General features: G+C 41.9%; 1 protein-coding gene across 4 annotated transcripts in view; it reads left to right on the top strand.

The window, feature by feature from the left end:
* LOC105027499 (arf-GAP with dual PH domain-containing protein 1) overlaps positions 1 to 24,082 on the top strand; it is a 36,118-nt gene that overhangs the window by 3,305 nt on the left and 8,731 nt on the right. For all 4 annotated transcript variants that reach the window (XM_029123752.2, XM_029123750.2, XM_029123751.2 and 1 more), the window contains 5 exons: positions 1,223 to 1,353; positions 1,534 to 1,625; positions 8,817 to 8,899; positions 19,608 to 19,720; positions 21,088 to 21,234. In XM_029123752.2, coding sequence (XP_028979585.1) covers positions 1,223 to 1,353; positions 1,534 to 1,625; positions 8,817 to 8,899; positions 19,608 to 19,720; positions 21,088 to 21,234 — 566 coding nt within the window. The remainder of the gene's footprint in view (positions 1 to 1,222; positions 1,354 to 1,533; positions 1,626 to 8,816; positions 8,900 to 19,607; positions 19,721 to 21,087; positions 21,235 to 24,082) is intronic.

Raw genomic sequence — 24,082 nt, 5'->3', positions numbered from 1 at the left:
CACGTCCACTGGCTGGAACGGGCCGGCTCTGAGGACCACATTCCTCTGAGGTCCAAATGAAGCTGGCTTGCGTGAGCAGTTTCATGGTGCTGGACGCATACATCGCCTTGGCAATTGCCATCGAAGGGCAGATCTGGGACCAAACCAACATACCGGAGTATGCTGCTCTTGGCAAGGTGTTCTTGAGCAGAAAGGCTAAGTGTCTCCCTCCCCACCATTCCTGGGAATGCTCTATCGACCTTGTGTCCGGAACGGCACCCCCCGGAACAAGATCTACACACTCTCTGTGGCAGAGAACGACGCTATGTAGAGGTACATCCAAGAGACACTGGAGCAGGGACACATCCGCCATTCCAAATCCCCTGCTTCAACAAGATTCTTTGTAAAGAAGGATGGGGGTGCTGCGGCTCTGGCCCTGCATCAATTATCGGGGCCTGAATGACATGACCATCAAGTACAGGTACCCAATGCCCCTCGTCCCCTTGGCCATAAAGCAGCTGTGGGGGACATGTTTCTTCATGAAGCTGGACCTCTGGAGTGCGTACAACCTGGTATGGATCCGAGAAGAAGATGAGTAGAAAACGTCTTTCAGCATGGTGAATACTTGGTAATGCACTATGGACTGGCTAATGCCTTAGTGGTTTTCCAGTCGTCCCTGAATAAAGTGTTCTGGGACATGTTGGGGAGATCGTCGTCAACACTGATTACATCCTAATCTACTCTCCATCCTACCCAGAACACGTGGCCCATGTCCGTGCTGTCCTGCAATGTCTACTCCACCACCAGCTCCACGTTAAAGATGAAACGTGTCAATTCCACCTGTCTACACTCTCCTTCCTGGGTTACCACATCCCTCCAGAGGGAGTGAAGATGGAGTAGCTGAAGGGGAGGCAGTGAGGTCATGGCCAGTCCTGAAGACCATCAAGGACCTGCAGTGCTTCATCTGCTTTGCCAACTTTTACCTCCTGTCAGTTCATCCGAGGCTTCAGTTCCACCACTGCGCCATTGCTGAAATGCAAATCTCAGCGTCTCCGCTGGACCTCGGAAGCTGCAAGGATGTTTCTTGACCTGAAGTCCTGGATCATCACATCAAAAAAAAAATTGTAACAACCTTATTGATAGCAAGAAACAAATAGCGCTATAAACAAAGTCATTTGTGATAAAAAAAATAATATTTGTGACATCGAATTACGTTATTAAAAAGTGTTTGTATGTTTTGCAGATCCGGATTGGGCATCCTGCACCCTGGGTGTGTTTTTGTGTCAGAGCTGTTCAGACATCCACAGAAACATCTCCCAAATCAGCAAAGTTAAATCTATCCTGCTGGCGCCATGGAGTGATGTTGAGGTAGAGGTGAGTTGAACTGTGTGTGTGTTAAGAGTAAGATTAGGGTTAGCCTTAGGTTATGATTATTAATACTGATAGAAAGAAGAGGGTGGCCAAGTACCATATTAGTGACAATGGGTTGTGAACCTATGTGCAGCTTTGCATGCATGTTAAGACAGCTCATCTCTTTATCTCTGTATATTATAGTTTATGCTGTCCAATGGCAACGATGCTGCTAAAGCCAAATATGAACAGAAGGTGCCTGCTTTCTACTACCGTCCAACTCCCACCGACTGCCTGTAAGTAAAGAAGGTTATACCTGACTCTCTGCCCTGGCCTTCTTAACCTCTGGTCTGCCCTCCACCAGGACTTCCTGCTGGATCACCCTCTGTCTTTACACTGTGAATTATACACAGAATAGATTTGTATCAGGTTTGTAACCAAAAGCTTAATAGACTTCAGTGGTCATGTCTTATCCACATTTATTGAATACAATTCAGCATAATTTCTTTCAATGTATTTTTGCTTGTCTTGTTCTGTACCTTTTTAAGGATACAGATGGGGAGACAGGTTTTAGCTGAGTATTATAATCAGAACATACAATAATAGAATGGCAAATGTTCCTGACTAGTAGGCATTTTATCAAATGTTTTCTAAGATATATTTTCAGGCATGTTATGCTTGAGTAGTAGGATGTCCTTAGCACTACTGAGTTGTCCAATCTAGCTATGTACTAACGCTAAGTCGCTCTGAATCTGCTAAATGACAAAAATCTAAATATAAGAAAAACAGGAAAGTACCTTTCTCTCGCCTCTGCTTTTTTTGCTTTACTGAATCATGGCTAAACAACTCCATTCCCGGCAATTTTGACTGGAGTTGACATTTTACCAAGTGCCTAGTGACTGCAAGGTTATAGCCATTTGCTGCTCAGGTCACTGTGGAAAGCACCCAAATTCTATGTTTAACAGGGGATTTTAACCATACACTCTTCAACACTTAAGAACCCAAAGCAGCCATCAATGGCCTGTTTTTAAGTTACTGGTAATGCTGACATTAGATTATTTCTCTAGTTTTATTCACTTTGATAAAGATTGTGTAGACTGGATGGGACTGTTTCTGTGTTGATTGGAGATACAAAGTTTGATCAGTTTGACCAGGGAAGCAATACTGACATTATACCGTCCAATCTTCATATGTTTGGTGTGGTCGATGTTTGATTCTGTGAAATGTAACGGTAAAACTGTATCTCTTAGTGAGCAGCTCTATTGGGATCGCACTTGCTCGAGACAGAAGAGCACATCAGCTGTGGTGGAGCTGGAACGATTTCTGGATCAGTCTCATGAAAAGGGTGTTCAGATATAGTCAGCTAACTCATTGGATGTGTGGACTTGTTTCAATGTTGTTCATACAAAAACGACCCAAATGTGTGTGTGTGTGTGATAGCAAATGAGAGACCGAGAAGTCATTATCCTGATTACATGTATCCTCGGTTTTCCTCACTCTCTCTGTCCCCCTTTCACTCTCGTTACTCTGATCTGCTAGGTCAATGAAAGTGCAGACATGACGTGGAGAGTTGGGGCTCAGCTAGAAGGCAGGAGGGAGAGGTGTTAGAGATCGATTGGATGGAAAGAGATGTGGAGCGAGGAAGAGGGATAGGAGAATGAAGAGGAGGGAGTGGCAAGTGGAGAGGGAGGAAGAGCAGGATGCAGAGGGACAGGAGGAGGAAGAGGGAGAGGAGGAAGCAGGGTGAGAAGAGGAGCCAGAGAGGGATGGGAGAACAGGGAGAGGCAGAGGAGGAGGGAGAGAACACCAGAGAGGGGAGCCAACATTCCCGTGGTCTTCATCTGTCCCAACATTCACCCTGGTACTACGCAGCCTGGGCATAAATGAACAGGAGCAGGGCTTTGTGTGTTTTTTAAAGAAGTAGTAGGAGTCTCCACTGTCGATGAGGAGATTAAATGTCTTATAGGCCAAAATAATGTCATTGGCATCCACCTACTCTCCCTTATCTACTACTGTGTCCACTGGGTCCGCCTTCAGGGTACCACACATAGCAAAATGTCTATAAGGCAGCTATTTTGGTACATACACATTTCAGACCCTAATTCCTCTGGCCTTTTATCATGGCAAGCCCTCCTAGTGGATGAGAATATGATTACATGTTACGGTAGACTACAGAGGAAACAGTGCATGCCCAAAAAGGCAAGTGGGGGATAAATATAGGGTGTCTATGTGACTCCTTGACTGGCTAGTGTCTTGCTTTCGGTGTATACACAGGTCCGAAAGGGGTTGTGTTGATGTGCTGCTGGAAGGACAAAAGGGATGTGTCTTTTCTTTGTTCAAAGAGCTCAGGGAATTATATCCTAAAGCCAGTAGCAATATACAGGCAGAGCAAATTATTATCTGTTCCAGAACTAGACCAAATATAACAGCAAACATGCAAAGTTGACCATCTTGATCTGCTAGGAGCTATTGAAAAGGTTGAAGCACAGACATGAAATGGATGATCCTCATGTTCTGTACCACTTTGCTAAGATGGGGCTGTGCTTCCAGAATTCTTATGACATGAATTCATGAAATACTAAAAAAAGCATGTGAAATATTAATTTGGCATATATATATATATATACAGCTCTGGAAAAAATTAAGAGGCCACTGCAAAATTATCAGTTTCTCTGGTTTTACTATTCATAGGTATGTGTTTGAGTAACATTTTTGTTTTTGTTTTATTCTATAAACTGCTGACAACATTACTCCTACATTCCAAAGAAAAATATTGTCATTTAGAGTTTTTATTTGTAGAAAACAACAAGGGGTCAAAATAACCAAAGAAAAATCATATTAACAACAAAATACTAATGTTTTAACTTAGGAAGACTTCAGAAAACTATATTTGGTGGAATAAACCTGGTTTTCATTTGCCTTGGCATGCTCTCCACCAGTCTGCCCCATTGCTGTTGGGTGACTTTATGCCACTCCTGGCACACAAATTCAAGTAGCTTGGCCTTGTTAGATGGCTTGTGACCATCCATCTTCCTCTTGATCAAATTCCAGAGGTTTTCAATGACCTGGCTGTGTGGCATGGAGCATTGTCCTGCTGTAAAAACCAATTCTCAGAGTTGGGGAACATTGTCAGAGCAGAAGGAAGCAGGTGTTCTTCCGGGATAACCTTGTATCTGCCCGAGTCCAGCCTTGCTGAAGCATCCCCAGATCACCGATCCTCCACCAAATTTCATAGTGGGTGTGAGACACTGTGGCTTGTAGGCCTTTCCTGGTCTCGGTCTATCCATTAGATGACCAAGTGTTGGGCAAAGCAGAAAATTTGACTCGTCAGAGAAGATGACCTTACTCCATTCCTCTATGGTCCAATCCTTATGGTCTTTTGCAAACTTCAGCCTGGCTCTTCTTTGCTTCCCATTGATGAAGGGCTTTTTTCTAGCTTTGCACGACTTTAGCCCTGCCCCCAGGAGCATGTTTCGAACCGTCCTCACCATGCCATTCTTTTTGTAGGTCACTTGATGTCATCCTATGGTTGTTGAGTGACATTCAAATGAGTTGACGGTCATCTTGGTCAGTGGACAGTCATTTTCGCCCTCTGCGAGTCTGTAGCTTTGTTGTCCCTAATCTCTGTTTGATGTCATCCTGTTGCTTGACCTTGTTCTTAATTTCCAGGAAGGAAGCAGCCTGATGCTCACTGTATCCCTCTGCCAGTAAAGCCAGAATTGAACCCTTCTTTTCCTCAATCAAAGCTTTTCTTTTCAACTCTTTTCTCATGCTGAATAGTTAAAAAAATTAATCAAATTACCTTTGAGGTACTACTTGCACTGTTTTTGCCATCCAGCTGGTCCTATTGCAAGAGGATAGTGATGACCACAGCTGTGGTTTTTATACTTTTCCTCATTGAATTAGATTTGGTTCAGGTAATCACCTAATCAGTACCTCATTAAGTAAAAAGGTGTGTCTGTGTTGGAATTTAACAGACACTTGAATGGAATGGCTGCCATACATGTAGAGATGCTGATTTAAGAAAAAAGTGGTCTCTTAATTATTTCCAGAGCTGTATATTTCAAGAGCAGACATCCAAGTGACAGTGTGTGACAATCTTTTATTTAAAACTGTAAGTAACTGTAACTCATTTTTAAATATTGTCCCTTGATCACATATTGGCTATTTTTGTAATAATTATGTGTAAATAGTGTGTATATTTTGAGTCAGTAATATAGTACATTTAAAAAAATCTAATTTGTGTGTGAATTGATTGTTAGTATCAACTGTTAGTTGGGAAAACATTGTATTATGTTCAATGAAGGTTGTGTCAAATGAAAGAATAGTATGTGCTCATGACAACAATGTAACATAGTAATTTGTTCTTGATTTTTCTGCCATGTCTATTTGTTTTAAACGTGTGAGAAAAAACTGTACTGACAAGGTGAGGTCTTACATCTAAATATTTGAGGAAAGTGACATTTGGAGACGACCTTTTGTGGCATGCCAAATTTCTTTTTTCGCCTCAGGAATTAGAAACCCTGTTGTGCACTCCAATAAAACATTGGTGGGATTGATTGTCCATGACAAGTCCTCTATGTGAACGTCAGGTAACTTAGAACTGCTGACTCTGCAGCCTTTTTTGTGTGGATTGGGGGCTTGTTCCCAACTCTGCTTCTTAAAGTCAACATTGTCTCTTTGGTTTTGCTGACATAAGGGAGAGGTTATTGTCCGGGCACAGTGACGCCAGTTTTCCTACCTCCTCTCTGTAGACTTATTATTCTTGGTTATCAGGCTTTTGCCAAACCTCACACCTTGCGGTCCGCCTGTCAGGAAGTCAAATATTCAATTGCACTGTGGTTACATTTTTTCCAGAGAATCATAATCGAGTTGTAGCTTTAGTTTTTTACCTTAATTTATACAGAGGAATCAACTCACACCAAGGTGAATTTTATTGCTGAGACTGTATTAAAACTATATAAACACATACAAAATGAAAATAAAACAAACATTAAGAAATACATCTAAATTGACAACAAAAAGCTTGCTGCTATAAGACTGCAGAAAACATGCGTAGAAACACGTTGTTGAGCGAGAATTTTTATTGTTGCAGAAATCAAAAAATAGAGCAGAAGGGATTTCTTGTTGTGGATGCATGTGGGTACTACTGTACATAGAATATTCCCATAGCATATTCCTACCTGAACAATCACAAAAACGTAGGCTATTGAACCCAGCTCAGATTCTTCCGTTATTCGCCCATGATATTATGGTGATGGTCATACAGTACTAGCATGCAGGTGTAGATCTACCCACCACCCTTGCCCCTCCAACTGTTTGGTTCTGTTTTTCCTTTTTGAGGGGATCGGTACTGTGTACCATGCTCATTTCCTATGGGGATTGCTATTAATAATATCACTGTGATGTTATTATTGGTAGTACTGTGATCAGGTAGTACTCCCCTCCCCCCTGACCCCCCCTTCAACAACCAAAAAAAAAACACACCTATGCCTCGTTTACATTGGTGCCAGTCACTGGTGTTTTACCCCAAAGTCCAGACTATGTTCTGTTTCCATTGACATGGACCGGTGCCAGTAGGCCATGGCCGAGAAGCCTGGCATCCACTTGAGTTTCCATATTTAGGACTTGGTTGCAAATCCTTTACATTCGATGACTGACTGAAGTCTGTGACCCATAGACATCACCAGACCAGGTGTCTTCCCAAGTGATGCTCTCCCAGGCCTGGACAGCAGCCATTTTCAATCTTATTTTCAGCAAGTGAATCATGCTCAATTGGATTCCGGTCAGGTGGTAGACTTCTAGAGTTTGACAAAGAAAGTTTAGGTTGCTTTATCAATATGTTTCGGTCATTGCCCTGCTGAAAGTGCTGTCCAATAGGTTTTGAGGCATTAAGGTGTATCTGAGCAGACGAGATGTTTCTGTACATCCTATTGTGAGTAGCAAGTCAGCCAGTTCCAGCAGCAGTCATACATAACAAAATAACTATATTTGGTGTTTATTTCCTACTCTGCTTTTTATGTCTCTGATTGATTCTGATTAATCTGCATCATGATGGCCATCTTAACTTGCCTTGACACTTCTTAGGTCCTTGTGTTGTCAGACATCAACAGCCAGCTCCAAATGCAAATGCAAAAACCTAGAACAAAGACTAGACATTGACAGTTCTCTTGTGCATGCATTAATTAATATGAGAGAGCTGTGAAGCCAACTGTCCAATAGTTTTGGTACCTTTAAATGGAGGGACTATGTAGTGTTCTGATAGTTCTAAATGGTTTAGTTAAAAGTACTTTCAAATTAAAGCTGTCAGTCTTTACCGAAAACCTCGTATTCACGGTATAATTTCAATTCAATAGTCCTACAGAGACCCAAGACATCAAAACTTGTCATTGTCCAAATTATTTTGGATTGCACTGTGGTAATGTCAATTTGTGGAAGTGCAGATAGTACATCAACGTGTCCTGTAAGGATCATTGGGCGATATCTGATAGCTGAATGGTAGTGAATGGTAGCCACTCAATAGCCCCTTTACTCACCGACCTGTAAGTAACTGTCTCTAAAATCTAACACTGAATCTGAATCAAAGCGAGCTAAGCAGATTGAGTAAAGGATGAGCGATTATGGTAGAGAAAACCATGTCTCGGTTTAACTTTGGCCTGTTGCTTGGCAATGTCATAAGAGAAAGACAGAGCTGGTTCAGCTCCCTGCTAGCACACCTGAATCAACTTGTTGTCTAAGTATTAAGTACCAGGCAGTTTGATTCAGGTGAGCTAGTTTCAAGGATGCACCTGATACATGGAACGGATGGAGGTCCCCAGGAGTGGTTTAAGAACCACTGGTCTAGCCAAACTCCCAAGTACTTGTTTGAGGTGACTTTCTCACGCTCCATAACCTCGACTGTAGTAGTCAAACCAGGGGAAGATGGAGTATAAAATGAGCGTAATCTCAGTGGCATGATATGGACACTCACAGTCTCAGGCTGTGGGCAATTGTATTTGCTTATTCATATTGCCTGTGTGCATGTTGAGCCACTTTTCTGATAAGACAGTCAGAGCGAAGGAAGAGAGAGGGAGAAGGTGAGGGAAAGTGATGAAAGGCAGGGGAGAGGGGGAGACGAGAAGGGAGACAGGTGGAAGGAGAACAATACGTCCAGGGAGAGGCAGAGGGAAGAGGAGGAATGCTTGTGGTTGATTGCCCATTCTAATCATTCTCCTTTACCATGACAGGGTGGAGGAGAAATACAATGTTTAAGAATATAAGAAAGATAAGAACAGTAATATACTGCATACTCAATTAATTACAAAAACCCATCCAGGGGAACTATCTGCACTACCTTTTGTTTTCATGCAAAACAATTTCGTTTGCATGTGCTAATGAACACCTCCCTGAGCCTTACGCGATGTTGGTTAATGAGACATTATTGCCACTGAATCTTTTCAAGCATAAACAATTTAAATGGAATGAACAAACACCAACTGTCTTTGCAGGCTCCTTCGGGAACAGTGGATCCGAGCCCGATATGAGAGGAAGGAGTTTGTGTGTGTGGAGAGACAAGAACCCTACTCTTCAGGTAAGACTTGAGTGTGTTAGCACCAGCTCATGTCCACACTCACTGGCAGGGCTTTTGGTCCCCACAAGCAGACCCCTTGGCATCCCAAGGGTGAATGCTTTGCTCCCCGCAAAATAGTTTGGGTAAGATGCTTCCCAATACTGTACTGTACCCAATTACTGTTGGGAATATCGCTCTCTTGCCTTCATCTGCAAATGCAATCACAGTTGTGCTTTATTATTAAGTGATGCGATCACTAAACTACAAAGAATGTGTAACTACTGCAGTATCTAAAAGCTTTTGAATTTGATTGACAGCTGTGCATTTTGCTATTATATAGTCTCAGTAAGCAGTGCATGCTAAAAATATTTGCTTTTTGTCCCTCGTGCTGAAGTTACTATTCTACATCGGAAAGTAAGATAAACGAGCCTGCCCATGGAAATCAAATGCCCATCGAACATTCTTGCTGGGTCTGCTCACAAGTATAGTAAAACACACACACGCACACACACACAAACACAGTAGTGAGAATGTTTGTTCTTAGAGGCCATTGTTTCTGATGATAAACAGTGTTCAGAAACATGACTAACGCTCTCACAATGCATTGGCAAGGAACTTCTTTTTCAGTTGAATTAGCCTCAGCTTTCCTCTCTGTTTTATAAAGCCTCTATTGTTTCAGCACATTCCACAGTCATAGAATAGTGGACATTCTAGGGCTAAATAGCTGATAAAAATCTGTATGAAAAGTGAAAGATGAGAGTGAGGGGAACGGATAAGGAAAGAGAAAAACAAATTAGGCAGAAAGAAAAATACACTGCATGGCCAAAATCAATCACTCAAATCAAAATTTTAAAGCCCTTTTTACAACAGTGGTTGTCACAAAGGGCTTTTACAGACACCCACCCCAAAACCCCAAAAAGCAACCTCATGCATAACCTCATGGGTCAAGTCAATGTTTTTGAATAATCAGAAGACTAGCAGGTCAATAAAGGCAAATGTGCTGTGATCAGAGTCCTTAAACAGAATCCAAGTCCACAGCATAACCAGGTGGACAGGACTGGGACAGTCAGGTGGGGTGTGGACTGGGACAGGACTGGGACAGCCAGGTGGGGTGTGGACTGGGACAGTTAGGTGGGGTGTGGACAGGGACAGGACTGGGACAGTCAGGTGGGGTGTGGACTGGGACAGTTAGGTGGGGTGTGGACTGGGACAGGACTGGGACAATCAGGTGGGGTGTGGACTGGGACAGTCAGGTGGTGTGTGGACTAGGACAGGACTGGGACAATCTGGTGGGATTTGGACTGGGGCAGGACTGGGATAGACAGGTGGGTTTTGGACTAGGACAGGACTGGGACAGTCAGGTGGGGTGTGGACTGGGACAGGAATGGGACAGTCAGGTGGGACATGGACTGGGACAAGACTGGAACAGTCAGGTGGGGTGTGGGCTGGAACAGTACTGGGACAGTCAGGTGGGGTGTGGGCTGGGACAGGAATGGGACAGTCAGGTGGGGTGTGGACTGGGACAGGACTGGGACAGTCAGGTGGGTGTAGCCAGTGGCCACAGGAGTCATCTGGCAGCAACCCGGCAACACAACCCGGAGAACTTTGGGCAAGGACAGCTTTGAGTCATTTGGGCCAGGTAGATCTGAGGCATGGTCCAAGTGCTCAAGTCCTAAGGTCAAACAGGACAGCAGGAAAGTTAGAGAGAGCATTCCTAGAATTCAGACACTCCTTGGCCAGACTACATTTAAGAGATTACATTTGTGCTCAAAAGTTTGCATACCCTTGGAGAATTGGTAATATACGTACCATTTGTAAAGAAAACATGTGTGAGCAGACAAAACACGTCTTTTATTTCTTAAAAAAAAAATAATCATAAAATGATTTGTCTTCAGGGCAACGAGTTGCTGGGAAATGGCCTTTTAAATTTTTTTTAGAGGAATAGGAGGTTCGATATTGGCCGGTAATTGTTTATTTTATCCGGATCGAGATAATATATATATTTTTAAGAGCCTATATTTCTGCCACTTTTGGTGAGTTTGGTACGCATCCGTAGAATAGGGAGCAATTTATTATGTTCAACATTGGTGGACCAAGCACAGGAAGCAGCTCCTTAAGGGATTTAGTTAGTATAGGGACAAGTTGAAAACTGGTGGGGTTAGAGGTCATTACTATTTTAGTGAACATTTCCAGTGATACAGAAAATTCTCCCTGAGATTCCAAAACAGGGCAAGTCAGTGACTTCCCTGAGCGACTGGGTTTTTGAGGACTGTGCTTATTTATTGAAGAGTTTGTCATTTGTTTTCTGTTGATGATGATCTTTATGTCAAAGAAGTTCATGTATTCATCACTGCTGAAGTGAAGACCCACTTCACTTGTTGAATGTTGCTATTTTGTTAACTTTGCCACAGTATCAAAAATAATTTTTTTATAATTTTTATTTGCCTCAATCAGGTTTGAATAAAAAAGTTGATCGAGCAGATGTGAGCGCTTTTCAGTATTGCACTGTACTGTCTTTCCAGGCTAGTCTAAATATTTCCAACTTGCAGCGCCATTTCTGTTCCAGTTTTCTGGAGGCTTTTTCCTGTGCTGTGTACCAGAGAGCAAGCTTTGTGCATAGTTATTTTGTTTTTAGTGATGCAACTGTATCAAATGTACAATAGTACGCAAGGTTAAGTTAAGATTCCTCGATTAGTTTTAACAGATTTATTTACTCTGTCTTCCTTGTTTTGGAGAAGGAAGTCTGGAAGAGGATCAGAAAATCTTTGGGTTGTACTAGAATTTATAATACATATTCAAACTGTGTGAGCTACTCTAGCTATGCTATCAACAGTCTCCACAATGCTAGCAGGCTGGCCAGACATGCACTCTATCTCATCGTGAGGCTACAGGAGTAGGAATCCTATCTATGTTCCTAGAAAAGAGAAAAACACCACTGATTTGGATGGAGTCAATCACTCTTCAGCAAGTTGGCTTCTTCCTTTATATGGACGATTCCCAAAAAGAGGGCCAGTTAATTTATAAACTCTACTTCCAAAGACGGCAGAATTCTGTTTTCAGCCAGTGATTAATGGCGCTTTTCCACTGCATGGTACCGGCTCGACTCTACTCGCCTCGCCTCGCCTCTCCCCGCTTTAGTTGTGAGAGTCTGCTGTTGCAACCTGGTCTCATCGGAATACGTAAACACTTTTACGAAAATCTTTGACAGCCAAATTCATACGATATATTAAGTTAAGTGAAGTAACTTTAGAGCGATAATCCAGAAAAAAACAACACTTGGCAGAGAGTGTTTTGAACCCGTGTCCTTTTGCCCCGCAGATGGGCCCACTACACCAAATAGAGAGATCCCATTTTTGTGGCGAGTAGTGGCCTTACCAAGGTTGCTACAATATGTGATATTCTTTTCAAATTATTACCCAGACCTTAACCCTAGCCTTAACCCCAGTGCTCTGATACCTAACCTTAACCCAAACCCTAACCTTAACCTCAGTGCTGTGATACCTAACCCTAACCAAACCTTAAGCCAAACCTTAAACCCAGCGCTGTGTCTTAAACTGGCGACGTTCAGCTCCTCAGATGAGATCCTACCCACTGCTCCATACCACGCCATCTGGTATAGAAGGATGAGTAAACATTTTATTAATGCATTTTAAGGTTACAGTATTCGTAAATTCGTAGTATATGATACATTTTAGTAGCATTCGTGACATTTCATACATTTTCGTACATATGTTAAGTTTTATCCAATTCATAATGTTTTTTACATTTTGGTAGCGCATTATAATGTAACCTAACGTAACATAACATATCATATGAAATCAGGTGCCATAGATTTCCGTATATAGTTTACTTATTCCAATGAGCCCAGGTTGCCTCATCACTACCCCGTTGTTGGTGCCAAGTGAATAACAATATCTCTATATTCTTGTTTACCAATTTTCAACTTTGCCAGCACCAACCCCCCCAGATTAGTCGCTACATCAGTGGCCCTGCCCTCCGGTAAACAATGTATTACTGCCAGTAGATTTTCTTGTCTAATATTTTGGGCAATAGAATTGCCAATTACTAGAATTTTAGGGACACTGGTAAGAACTGCTGCCGCTCAAACCCCTCAGGAGACGTGTTGGGCTTTGATTCTGACTCCAATGGGGAAAATAGGATTAAAGAGCAACCCAAGTTTAGCAGGTTGTCAGCGTTTACCCCTAGTTACCATGTGAAAGTTGTCCGGATGCAGGAACAGTGCCCGGGCGCTAAGACTACTATTACCACTTCTGGCACAGATGCTGTTTTTTCCTTTTCTGCACCAAGATAAACCTTGCCAGATAATTGCACCTGAAGCTGAGCCTCCAACATTGCTATCTTAACCAAAAGGTGATAGTTCTCCTTCATGTTAAAGTTACAACAACTACAATGAGCAGGCATTATGGTACTTACATTCAGCTGGTCATGGGTGAGTAGCTCCATTTATTATATCCAAATGGAGTCCGATTATGGACAATGTTGAATGAGGAAAGCTTACAGCTGGCATTTTAATTCATCCCTAAGGTGTTTGATGGGGCTGAAGTCAGGGCTTTGTGAAGTTCTTTGAAACCAACCTTGACAAACCATTTCGGTATGAGGTGTTCTATGTGCATGGGGGCATCATGTTCACACAGGAAAAGGCATTTCCCAAATTGTTGCCACAAAGTTGGAAGCAAAGAATTGTCTTGAATGTATGCTGTAACATAATAATCTCTAAGAAGCTTGAGCAGAACCTTGAAAAATACCCCCGGACCATAAGTCCTCCACCAGACTTTACAGTTGGCACTATGCATTTGGGCAGTTAACGTTCTCCTGGCAATCCAGATTCTTCCTTTGGACTGCCAGATTGTGTAGCGTAAATCATCACTCCAGAGAATGTGTGGTGGAAAGCTTTACATCTGCTAATGCTTGGCGCTGTGCATGATGATGCGTGCAGCTGTTCAGCCATGGAAACTCATTTCATTAAGCTTCAGATGAGAGGCTATTGTGCTAGTGTTGCTTCCAGAGGCAGTTTGGAACTTGGTATTGAGTGTTGCAACTGAGGACAGACACATTTTATTCGGTAGAGGGAGGATCACGCCCTCATATATCGATGGAGCTTAAGTGGAGAGTCTCCGACTTCAAGTTTCTCGCTATGTTCATCAAAGATGACCTCACCTGTTCCAGGCAAGCAGACTTGGCAGTAAATACAGCCCCAAAACACCTATACTTCCTGAGGGGACTCAAGAAGTTTGGCATGTCTGCAAAAATGTTCACCAACCTTTACAGTTGCACCATTGAGAGCATCCTTTCAGGCTGATTTACTGCCTGGTATGGCAGCTGCTCTGCTGCTGATCTTAAAGCCCTCCAGAGTGTGGTGAAGTCAGCTGAGCGCATCATTGGTTGCTATCTCCTCTCTTTGCAAGGCATCTACCAAACATGATGCCTTAGGAAAGCAAGAAACATCATGGAAGACTACAGCCACCAAGGCTATTGTCTGTTCAAACTGCTGCCGTTCACACTGGTAGACATTACCGGAGGATCAGGGCATGCATTTCCAGACTCAGGGCATGCATTTCAGGGCATGCATTTCTCAGGCCACTAGGCTTCTCAACCAGCAACACTGATCTATAATTATATCGATCACATGATCACTTCAAATGCTCTGATGACTTTCTATGCACTATTCAACATACATTAGCATATTTTAGTGTACCATTTGCAGGCACTATTACACATATATTCATATTTATAATACTTAATATTTCATTCATATATATCCCTTTTCTACATTCTTGGAATTTCTGCTAGTTTACATTGTTATATATATATATTTATTTTTTTTTGCTTTATATTTTATTAATGCTTACTGCGTAGATGTTGTGTGCCATATCATAAGAAGTTTGCTGCTCAGAAGAAATGTTATTTTGTGCATTTGACAATAAAAAAGACTTTGAGTTTGGTATGCGCTTCAGCACTCAGCGGTCCCATTCTCTATGTACCGTGGGGAGAACAAGTATTTGATACACTGCCGATTTTGCAGGTTTTCCCACTTACAAAGCTTGTAGAAGTCTGTAATTTTTATCATAGGTACTCTTCAACTGTGAGTGATGGAATATATTTTTAAGTAATTAATTAGCATTTTATTGCATGACAGCAATGTTCGTCTTGAAAGGCAGTTTTTAACAAATTAGCCAAATTAATTGTTGAAAACACTCCAAAGAGAGTCAAGTGAAAAAGTGTGTACAAAAAAAGACAAATACCAGCCATTCAGTCTCGGTAAGTGACGTGTATGTCTTCTAGACATGCTAGCATGTAATTTGTTTCTTACAAAAATAGTCCAACCCATCCCAACACTAATTGCTATTTGTTTACTGTCATTCTACAGTTTTTTCCATGAATGAGGCCCACAGCAATAGCCTCTGTCCCACAGAGACTAACAGACTATTTACACTGTGCACACTTCCAATAGATCATGGGGATCCTAGTAAACAAAATGATTATCATAATGTTATATGCTTACCACCCATTGTAAAATGTGGTCCGTAAGTGTTAGGGCAATCACACATGTTTAATTGTTATGGCTCGGCACTCAAGCATCTTGGATTTGAAATGATACAATGACAATGGGGTTAAAGTACAGACTGTGAGCTTTAATTAGAGGGTAATTTCAACCATATCAGATAAACTACTTAGAAATAATAGCAGATTTTGTTGCAGTATCAAAAGTATTGTAAACAATTGACTTAACAGCTGCCTCTTATTAGGCAGGTGTGTTTGTTTGCATCATTAGTGCATGCACTATAGAGCTGTCAATGTCTAGTCTTGACTCTAGGTTTGAATTTGCATTATGAGTTGGTTGCTGGTATCTGATAACACGAGTGCCCAAACGAGTGTAAAGCTGGCCATCATAATGCAGATAAATTGGACAAAAATTTATCCGACACACCAAAATATTAGATGTGCAGTAGGTGTGTTTATTAGGTGTGTTTAGTGTTGTTTCTGTTTTTAAAGAATGAATCATGGTTCACAAAGAAGAAAGCCCTGTTTAGCTCATTCATGAAAAATGACCTACAGTGGATGACCAAAGAATGTGGACCATAATGAAGAAACAACAACTGTCTGACAGATCAGGAACACTCTCTAAAATGTAGGTGTTGATGTGTCAGACAGTACCATTTACAGACGATTTCACCAACCAAACTACATAGGCTGGACTGCAAGGTGCAAAAACACTAGTTAGCCTAAAAGAGACAAAAAACTAAACAAAACTTTGGTCAATGTCCCAATACTTATTGACTGCACTATATGTAATTGTCTACTTTGCATACAATTTGTGTTTGCTTTTTATTGTCTCCCACAAGCAGTAATTGGAAATTACATTACAAATAAGATTCTGGGTATGTGTAACCACATAATGTGCCTTGCTTCAGTGACCGCCATTGTCAACCTGTCCTTTCCTTTCTAAAACCCCTCTGTGATGGTGTCCAAACACATAGAAACAGACCGGTCACACACACTCATATTCTCTCACTCTCCAAGACACACAGAAACACACATAAACACATACATACAATTTACCAAACCTGCATCCATTTCAGCGTGAAAGTGGGTCACATTACACAGTTGAGTCAGTCAGTGAGGCATGCAGTCAATTAGTCTTTCAATCTTTTAGGCAGTCAGACATTTAGTCAGTCAGTTAGCCAGTCAGTAAATAATTTAAACAGACTGCCAGACAATTAGTCAGTCATTTGGTCTATCAGTTATCAAGTGATTCATTTCAGTTAACCACTCAGGCATTTAAACAATCAGTAAGACATTTAGTCAATTGTTTAGTCAGTCATTTGTCATTTATTCAGTCAGTAAATAATTTAGTTAGTCAGCCATGTAGTCAGTCTGTTGGCGAGTCGGTGTGAAGATGGTCAGCTGTAAGCTGTGTTAGTGCTGGTGATATTAGCTATTTAGTTGTACCAGAGTTAGCCCAGTGCCAATGTCCAGTTGGCGGCTGTGTTCTGGGTGGTGGCAGGGTTTTGTTAACCCCAGTGTCCCATGACTGTCAACACTTTTCTTTCTGCGCGTCTATCTCCAAATGTACAGTTGTGCTCAAAAGTTTGCATATCCTTGGAGAATTGATAATATATGTACCATTTGTAAAGAAAACATGAGTGAGCAGGCAAAACGTGTCTTTTATTTCTTATGAGATTCACATTCAACTGTAGGTCATAACAGAATGGCACAACCATTAAACATTATTACCTCTGTTACAGTGTGCCAGAAGCTGTGAGGCATGTCAAGGTGTTGTTGGGCATATGGTAACCGGGCTTTTTTGTGGCATTGGCACAGTAAAGGCTTCTTTCTGAAATAACCACACATGTCTTTTTCCAGAGCAGCCTGTATTTCTCCTGAGGTTACGTGTGGGTTTTTCTTTATATCCCAAACAATCTTTCTGGGTGTTTTGGTTTAAATATTGTTATTATAATGATTTAATAAGGCACATAACTATGTGATAATAAATGGCTTCATATGATCACTAAAATGAAATAAAAGAGTTTTCTTGCATGATCAGTCATATTTTCCCAATCAATGCCAAAATATCACAATTCCATACTTATGGGCACAACTGTATGTCCGCCTTCAACTTCCTTTCACTTTCTTTAGCAACATCCAAATCTACCTGTCTGCCCTGTCTGTCTTCTGCATCCTGTGAATGGTGCCTTCTGAAGAGCTAGCGCACCTACCGTAGGAGTATGGACTCTTTTGTTCAGCCTAGTGCTTCAGTGTGAATACATTTGCAACGCTTTGCTAATAAAATGGGCCTGGGGTTAACAACTGGCTGTTTTTGTCCCTATAGTGAAAAGCAGTTGTCAGAAAGCGCATATACAGTCTAGAGTAACACACCAAAGACCAAGTAATAAGATTTATTAGGAACTAGAGGAAAATAGGTGAGATGGACTGACGTGTGTGCTCATGTGATTGCATGTGAAAGCAAAACTGTGCATGTGCGTTTGCCTTGGTTATCGGGCATCTGTGGCCAGTCTCAGAAGTGGATCCAGACTATCGTGGTCCAGTTTGAGGGATTAGACCATGTATGATGCTGCCATGGGTTAGGCTCTCTCTCGCCACACGCATCCACGCACACACGCAGATGTGTGTTTGTGTGTGCTTGTTGGCAGAGTAGACAGTAAGGTGTGTGTTTCTGTGTGTTGGTTGGGTAGACAGTAAGGTGTGTGTTTCTGTGTGTTGGTTGGGTAGACAGTAAGGTGTGTGTTTCTGTGTGTTGGTTGGGTAGACAGTAAGGTGTGTGTTTCTGTGTGTTGGTTGGGTAGACAGTAAGGTGTGTGTTTCTGTGTGTTGGTTGGGTAGACAGTAAGGTGTGTGTTACTGTGTGTTGGTTGGGTAAACAGTAAGGTGTGTGTTTCTGTGTGCTTGTTGTTGGGTAGACAGGAAGGTGTGTGTTTCTGTGTGTGTGTTGGTTGGGTAGACAGTAAGGGGTGTGTTTGTGTGTGTGTGTGTGGGTTGGGTAGACAGTAAGGGGTGTGTTTCTGTGTGTGTGTTGGTTGAGTAAACAGTAAGGGGTGTGTTTATGTGTGTCTATTGGTTGGGTAGACAGTAAGGGGTGTGTTTGTGTGTGTGTGTTGGTTGGGTAGACAGTAAGGGGTGTGTTTGTGTGTGTGTGTTGGTTGATTGGGTAGACAGTAAGGGGTGTGTTTGTGTGTGTGTGTGTGTGTGTGTGTGTGTCGGTTGGGTAGTACAGTGACAGTGCAGTTCTGTTCCAAGCTGCCTCTGTCTGTTTGTTTGTGGAGACTGTGAGAGACAGAGAAACCAGGAACAGACCAGGCACACAGAGCCATGGTGTGTGTGTTTGTGTTTGTGTGTGTGTCTGTGCTGAACAAGGGGTAGTGTTGATCTCAGTATTGACTGTGCTGAGAGAGAAAGCCATTGATTTCTAATTGAAGGTAAATTATTCATGGCAGCTAAAGGCCAAGAGAACAGCATTCTGACCCACTGTTAGCACAGAGGAGGGTGGTCTGAGAGTTAGACACACACAGACATAGCATACATCTACACAAGCACATACACACACATGCATGGTTCAGATAATTTATTCACTTATGAGCTTTCTGCATTCTCAAACACACCCTTTAACCACAACTTAGTCCAGGTGTATCTAATCATTTTGAAATGTAATTATTTTTAGATTCAGTGTCATTCTTAAGCCTTAACTTTAGGGAAGCAATTTTTGGTTTGATTTAGATTTTTGTATTTGGAAAAATGCATGCTACCAGATTAAATTACACAATATTCTCTGTGATCCAAAAATACATTTTGTGGAAAAATAACTGAATTGAATTGTCAATGTCAGTTTCTTAAGAAACACACAAACACATAAACACAAAGACACATTTTAGAAATAGTTTATCGATGTGTTATTTAAATGTCTATTTTTAACCAAAACCTAACCCGTACCCTAAACGTAACTCCTAACCCAAACAACCAACCCTGAAATCTAATCTGAATTTTAATCTCAACCCTCTACCTTATCCTATGACATAAATACCCTTCTTGCTTGTATATTCCTTGTGAAAATATCAGTTCCATCCGGTTAGTAAATTATTAAAACACTGGACCATTTTGTATAAAAAAAAGGCTAATAGAGCCCTCTTTGCGATTTACCGCTCTCCTCTTTTGCCTTTGGAATGGGACCCCTGTGGTTCAACTCCTCTCTTAGGGTACCGAGAAGGGTTTCTATGGAAACGGGGCAGAGACAAGGGACAGTTTCTGAGCCGGAAATTCATTCTGTCTGAGCGGGATGGAGCTCTGAAGTACTTCAACAAGCATGATGTGAGTGCAGTTGTTCATCTGTATCTTTCTCCACCCGCTCTTTCTCTGGTTCTTTTTCATTTCCTCTTTCCCTTTCTCTCTGAGGCCCTCTTTATATTGCTCTGTCTGTCTGTTTGTCTGTCTGTCTGGGTCTCACTCTCATCTCAAGCACACTCTGAGGTCCAGAGCTGCCATTGCTCGACATTAAACACACCTTGAAATGTCAGGTGAATTATAATGGCTCAGATTGTTCTGGAAAATCTCCCATTTCGTTACTTGCTCGTCCTGTTGATCCTGTTGATCACTGACACTGTTCAATGTTACAGCCTCAAATTTATCATTCTGATCTGCTCCCATTTCACAATTCTTCTGTTACAGATATAGTGGATTTGTTCTCTACTTTGCATGGCAACAGAAGGTGATTGAGAATGACAGCTAAAGTATATCATATAGTCATGAAGACATTACCAGAAAAAAGTGTCTTAACCACAGATCTCAGATTAGATTACCTTATCATTAACCTAATTGACAACATTGAAACTGAGAAATCTATGGTAATAAAACCAGCCAAATAAGGGTGGCAAACAAGTTTAAATTAGTGATGCCTCGCAACACATCAAACCTAAAACAAATACACACACTAGAGAGAGAATATGCAAACAGTGCACTTTCCAAGCAAAATGCAATTCGGTTGTTTTTGGGGGATCTTATAATTGGACATATAATAAAACTCTTACACCTGGGATCCAACAGTTTTGGATAATTTAAAATTCTCCAAAGCTTCATGGAGTTTCGTAGATGACATACTCTACATTCCTCCATGTCAACAGAAGACCCAGTGCCAGTGACATCAACAAGGAGGGATGGGGGACCAAAGGGCCTTCAGTCAGTAAATATAACAAATCCTTGTTATAGACTGTAGTTACTAGAGGAAAATCCTTGTTATAGACTGTAGTTACTAGAGGAAAATCCTTGTTATAGACTGTAGTTACTAGAGGAAAATCCTTGTTATAGACTGTAGTTACTAGAGGAAAATCCTTGTTATAGACTGTAGTTACTAGAGGAAAATCCTTGTTATAGACTGTAGTTACTAGAGGAAAATCCTTGTTATAGACTGTAGTTACTAGAGGAAAATCCTTGTTATAGACTGTAGTTACTAGAGGAAAATCCTTGTTATAGACTGTAGTTACTAGAGGAAAATCCTTGTTATAGACTGTAGTTACTAGAGGAAAATCCTTGTTATGGACTTAAGTTACTAGAGGAAGCTTGTGATTGATTTTGAATGGTTACAAGGATGATGACAAGGATGATGGTAAGGATGATGGTAAGAATGATGGTAATGATGATTATGGTGATGATGACGGTGATTCCTCCCCCTCCCCATACAGGCCAGAGAGCCCAAGGCCCTGATGAAGATCCACACCCTGAATGCCTCCTTTCAGCCGGAGAAGATAGGCCAGCCCCATGGACTTCAGATCACTTATCTGAAGAACAACAGCACCAGGAACATCTTTGTCTACCATGAGGATGGCAAGGTAAGGCCAACATCTTTGTCTACCATGAGGATGGCAAGGTAAGGCCAACATCTTTGTCTACCATGAGGATGGCAAGATAAGGCCAACATCTTTGTCTACCATGAGGATGGCAAGGTAAGGCCAATATCTTTGTCTACCAATAAAGATGGCAAGGTAAGGCCAACATTTTTAAATCATTACAGTTTGATTGCTATGTGTACGCTAGGCCAGAACAGAACACAGATATATTTGCATAAGGTGTCTCTCCCAGGTTTTGTCACAGTTGGTTGTGCCTGGGGGACTCCAGCAGTCAGTGTAGAGTGGCCTAGTAAAGCCCAAGCTTAAGTTGGCAACATAGCTGGCAGATTAAGCATCTGAAACCAAAACTGAGGTCATTAGGAGTATTTTCTCTGATGTCCTAATTCTGCAAACCTCCTTAAAAAGCTCTGATGAAGGCCTTGACATTTATTCAATAAATTACCAACACTGATACAAGCAAGAGCAGTGAGCTGGTTTCTCTTTTATTCAGTTTTATTTTACCTTGTATTTCAGTGCTAAATTATTACTTATAAAATAATCATGTGTTAATGTGAACAAAACACAGTGACTTAAATGTGGGATACACCAGCATCTGGTAGCTGAGTAAGTGTATTACGCCCTCTCCTGGGCGTAGGTTGTAATCACATGTCTATAAACATGGCTTGGACACAGCCTGGCAATGGAAGCTTTGCCTGACCTCACCACCCTCCAAACAGCCATACAGTTGTAATTGCTGTACCTGTCTGTGATGTAGCTGGAGAGTATTATCTCAAGCCTGCATCTGCAGACATTTGTGAAAGTCCTCTGGAATATGCCAAATTCTTTAATCCACCTGAGTCAGACTCCACAGTGTTGTTGGGATTTGACCATTTCAGGTCTTTGATGATGTGCAGGAACATGAAGCTTTTGACCCCTACAGCTACAGACCCCGCAGACCCCTACAGGTGGAAATGGTGGCTCCTATCCCCTGAAGTCTATGATTATCTCTGTGTTTTTTCCGCATTCTTAACATGGCACCACTGAAACTTCCTTCATGTAGCCTGTCTCATCATCATTGAGGTCAGGCCAACCACTGCTGAGTTGACAGCATCCCTCACAATTGAGTTGGAGTTGGCTGTGCAGTCAAGGGTTAGAATAGAAGTGGGTTGAGGACACACCCAGTGGAGGCCTCCGTGATGAGGATCAGACAGGTAGAGGTAATGTTGGCCACCCAAGAGTGGGAATAACAGTGGGACATTTGATCGGGTCCCTCCTGTGATTTTTATTTAATTATGAATTTTATTTAAATATTTTGTGGCCCATGGTGCTACATCAGTCCTTGTGAGTTTTATTTTAGTATTTTGTGGCCCATGGTGGTACATCAGTCATTATGAGTTTTATTTTAGTATTTTGTGGCCCATGGTGGTACATCAGTCCTTATGAGTTTTATTTTAGTATTTTGTGGCCCATGGTGGTACATCAGTCCTTATGAGTTTTATTTTACTATTTTGTGGCCCATGGTGGTACATCAGTCCTTATGAGTTTTATTTTAGTATTTTGTGGCCCATGGTGGTACATCAGTCCTTTGCTGCACATATAGCGCTGTAGCATAGGTTCTGTACGAACAACTGCTCTATCCCCACTTTACTGATCCATAACGCATGCCTACATATACAGTTACATATACAGTGGGGAGAACAAGTATTTGATACACTGCCGATTTTGCAGGTTTTCCTACTTACAAAGCATGTAGAGGTCTGTAATTTTTATCATAGGTACACTTCAAATGTGAGAGACGGAAACTAAAACAAAATTCCAGAAAATCACATTGAATGATTTTTTTATAATTAATTTGCATTTTATTGCATGACATAAGTATTTGATCACCTACCAACCAGTAAGAATTCAAGCTATCACAGACCTGTTAGTTTTTCTTTAAGAAGCCCTCCTGTTCTCCACTCATTACCTGTATTAACTGAACCTGTTTGAACTTGTTACCTGTATAAAAGACACCTGTCCACACACTCAATCAAACAGACAGACTCCAACCTCTCCACAATGGCCCTGTGTAAGGACATCAGGGATAAAATTGTAGACCTACAAAAGGCTGGGATGGGCTACAGGACAATAGGCAAGCAGCTTGGTGAGAAGGCAACAACTGTTGGTGCAATTATTAGAAAATGGAAGAAGTTCAAGATGACGGTCAATCTCCCTCGGTCTGGGGCTCCATGCAAGATCTCACCTGGTGGGGCATCAATGATCATGAGGAAGGTGAGGGATCAGCCCAGAACTACACGGCAGGACCTGGTCAATGACCTGAAGAGAGCTGGGACCACAATCTCAAAGAAAACCATTAGTAACACACTACGCCGTCATGGATTAAAATCCTGCAGCGCACGCAAGGTCCCCCTGCTCAAGCCAGCGCATGTCCAGGCCCATCTGAAGTTTGCCAATGACCATCCGGATGATCCAGAGGAGAAATTGGAAAAAATCTAATGGTCTGATGAGACAGAAATAGAGCTTTTTGGTCTAAACTCCACTCGCTGTGTTTGGAGGAAGAAGAAGGATGAGTTCAACCCCAAGAACACCATCCCAACTGTGAAGCATGGAGGTGGAAACATCATTCTTTAGGGATGCTTTTCTGCAAAGGGGACAGGACGACTGCACCGTATTGAGGGGAGGATGGATGGGGCCATGTATAGGGAGATCTTGGCCAACAACCTCCTTCCCTCAGTAAGAGCATTGAGATGGGTCGTGGCTGGGTCTTCCAGCATGGCAACGACCCGAAACACACAGCCAGGGCAACTAAGGAGTGGCTCCGTAAGAAGCATCTCAAGGTCCTGGAGTGGCC

This window comes from Esox lucius, chromosome 11 (assembly GCF_011004845.1).
Source record: "Esox lucius isolate fEsoLuc1 chromosome 11, fEsoLuc1.pri, whole genome shotgun sequence".
Classification (NCBI taxonomy): Eukaryota; Metazoa; Chordata; class Actinopteri; order Esociformes; family Esocidae; genus Esox; species Esox lucius.
Note: the sequence above shows the minus strand (reverse complement) of the source record. Positions and strands in the feature narration are given on the sequence as shown.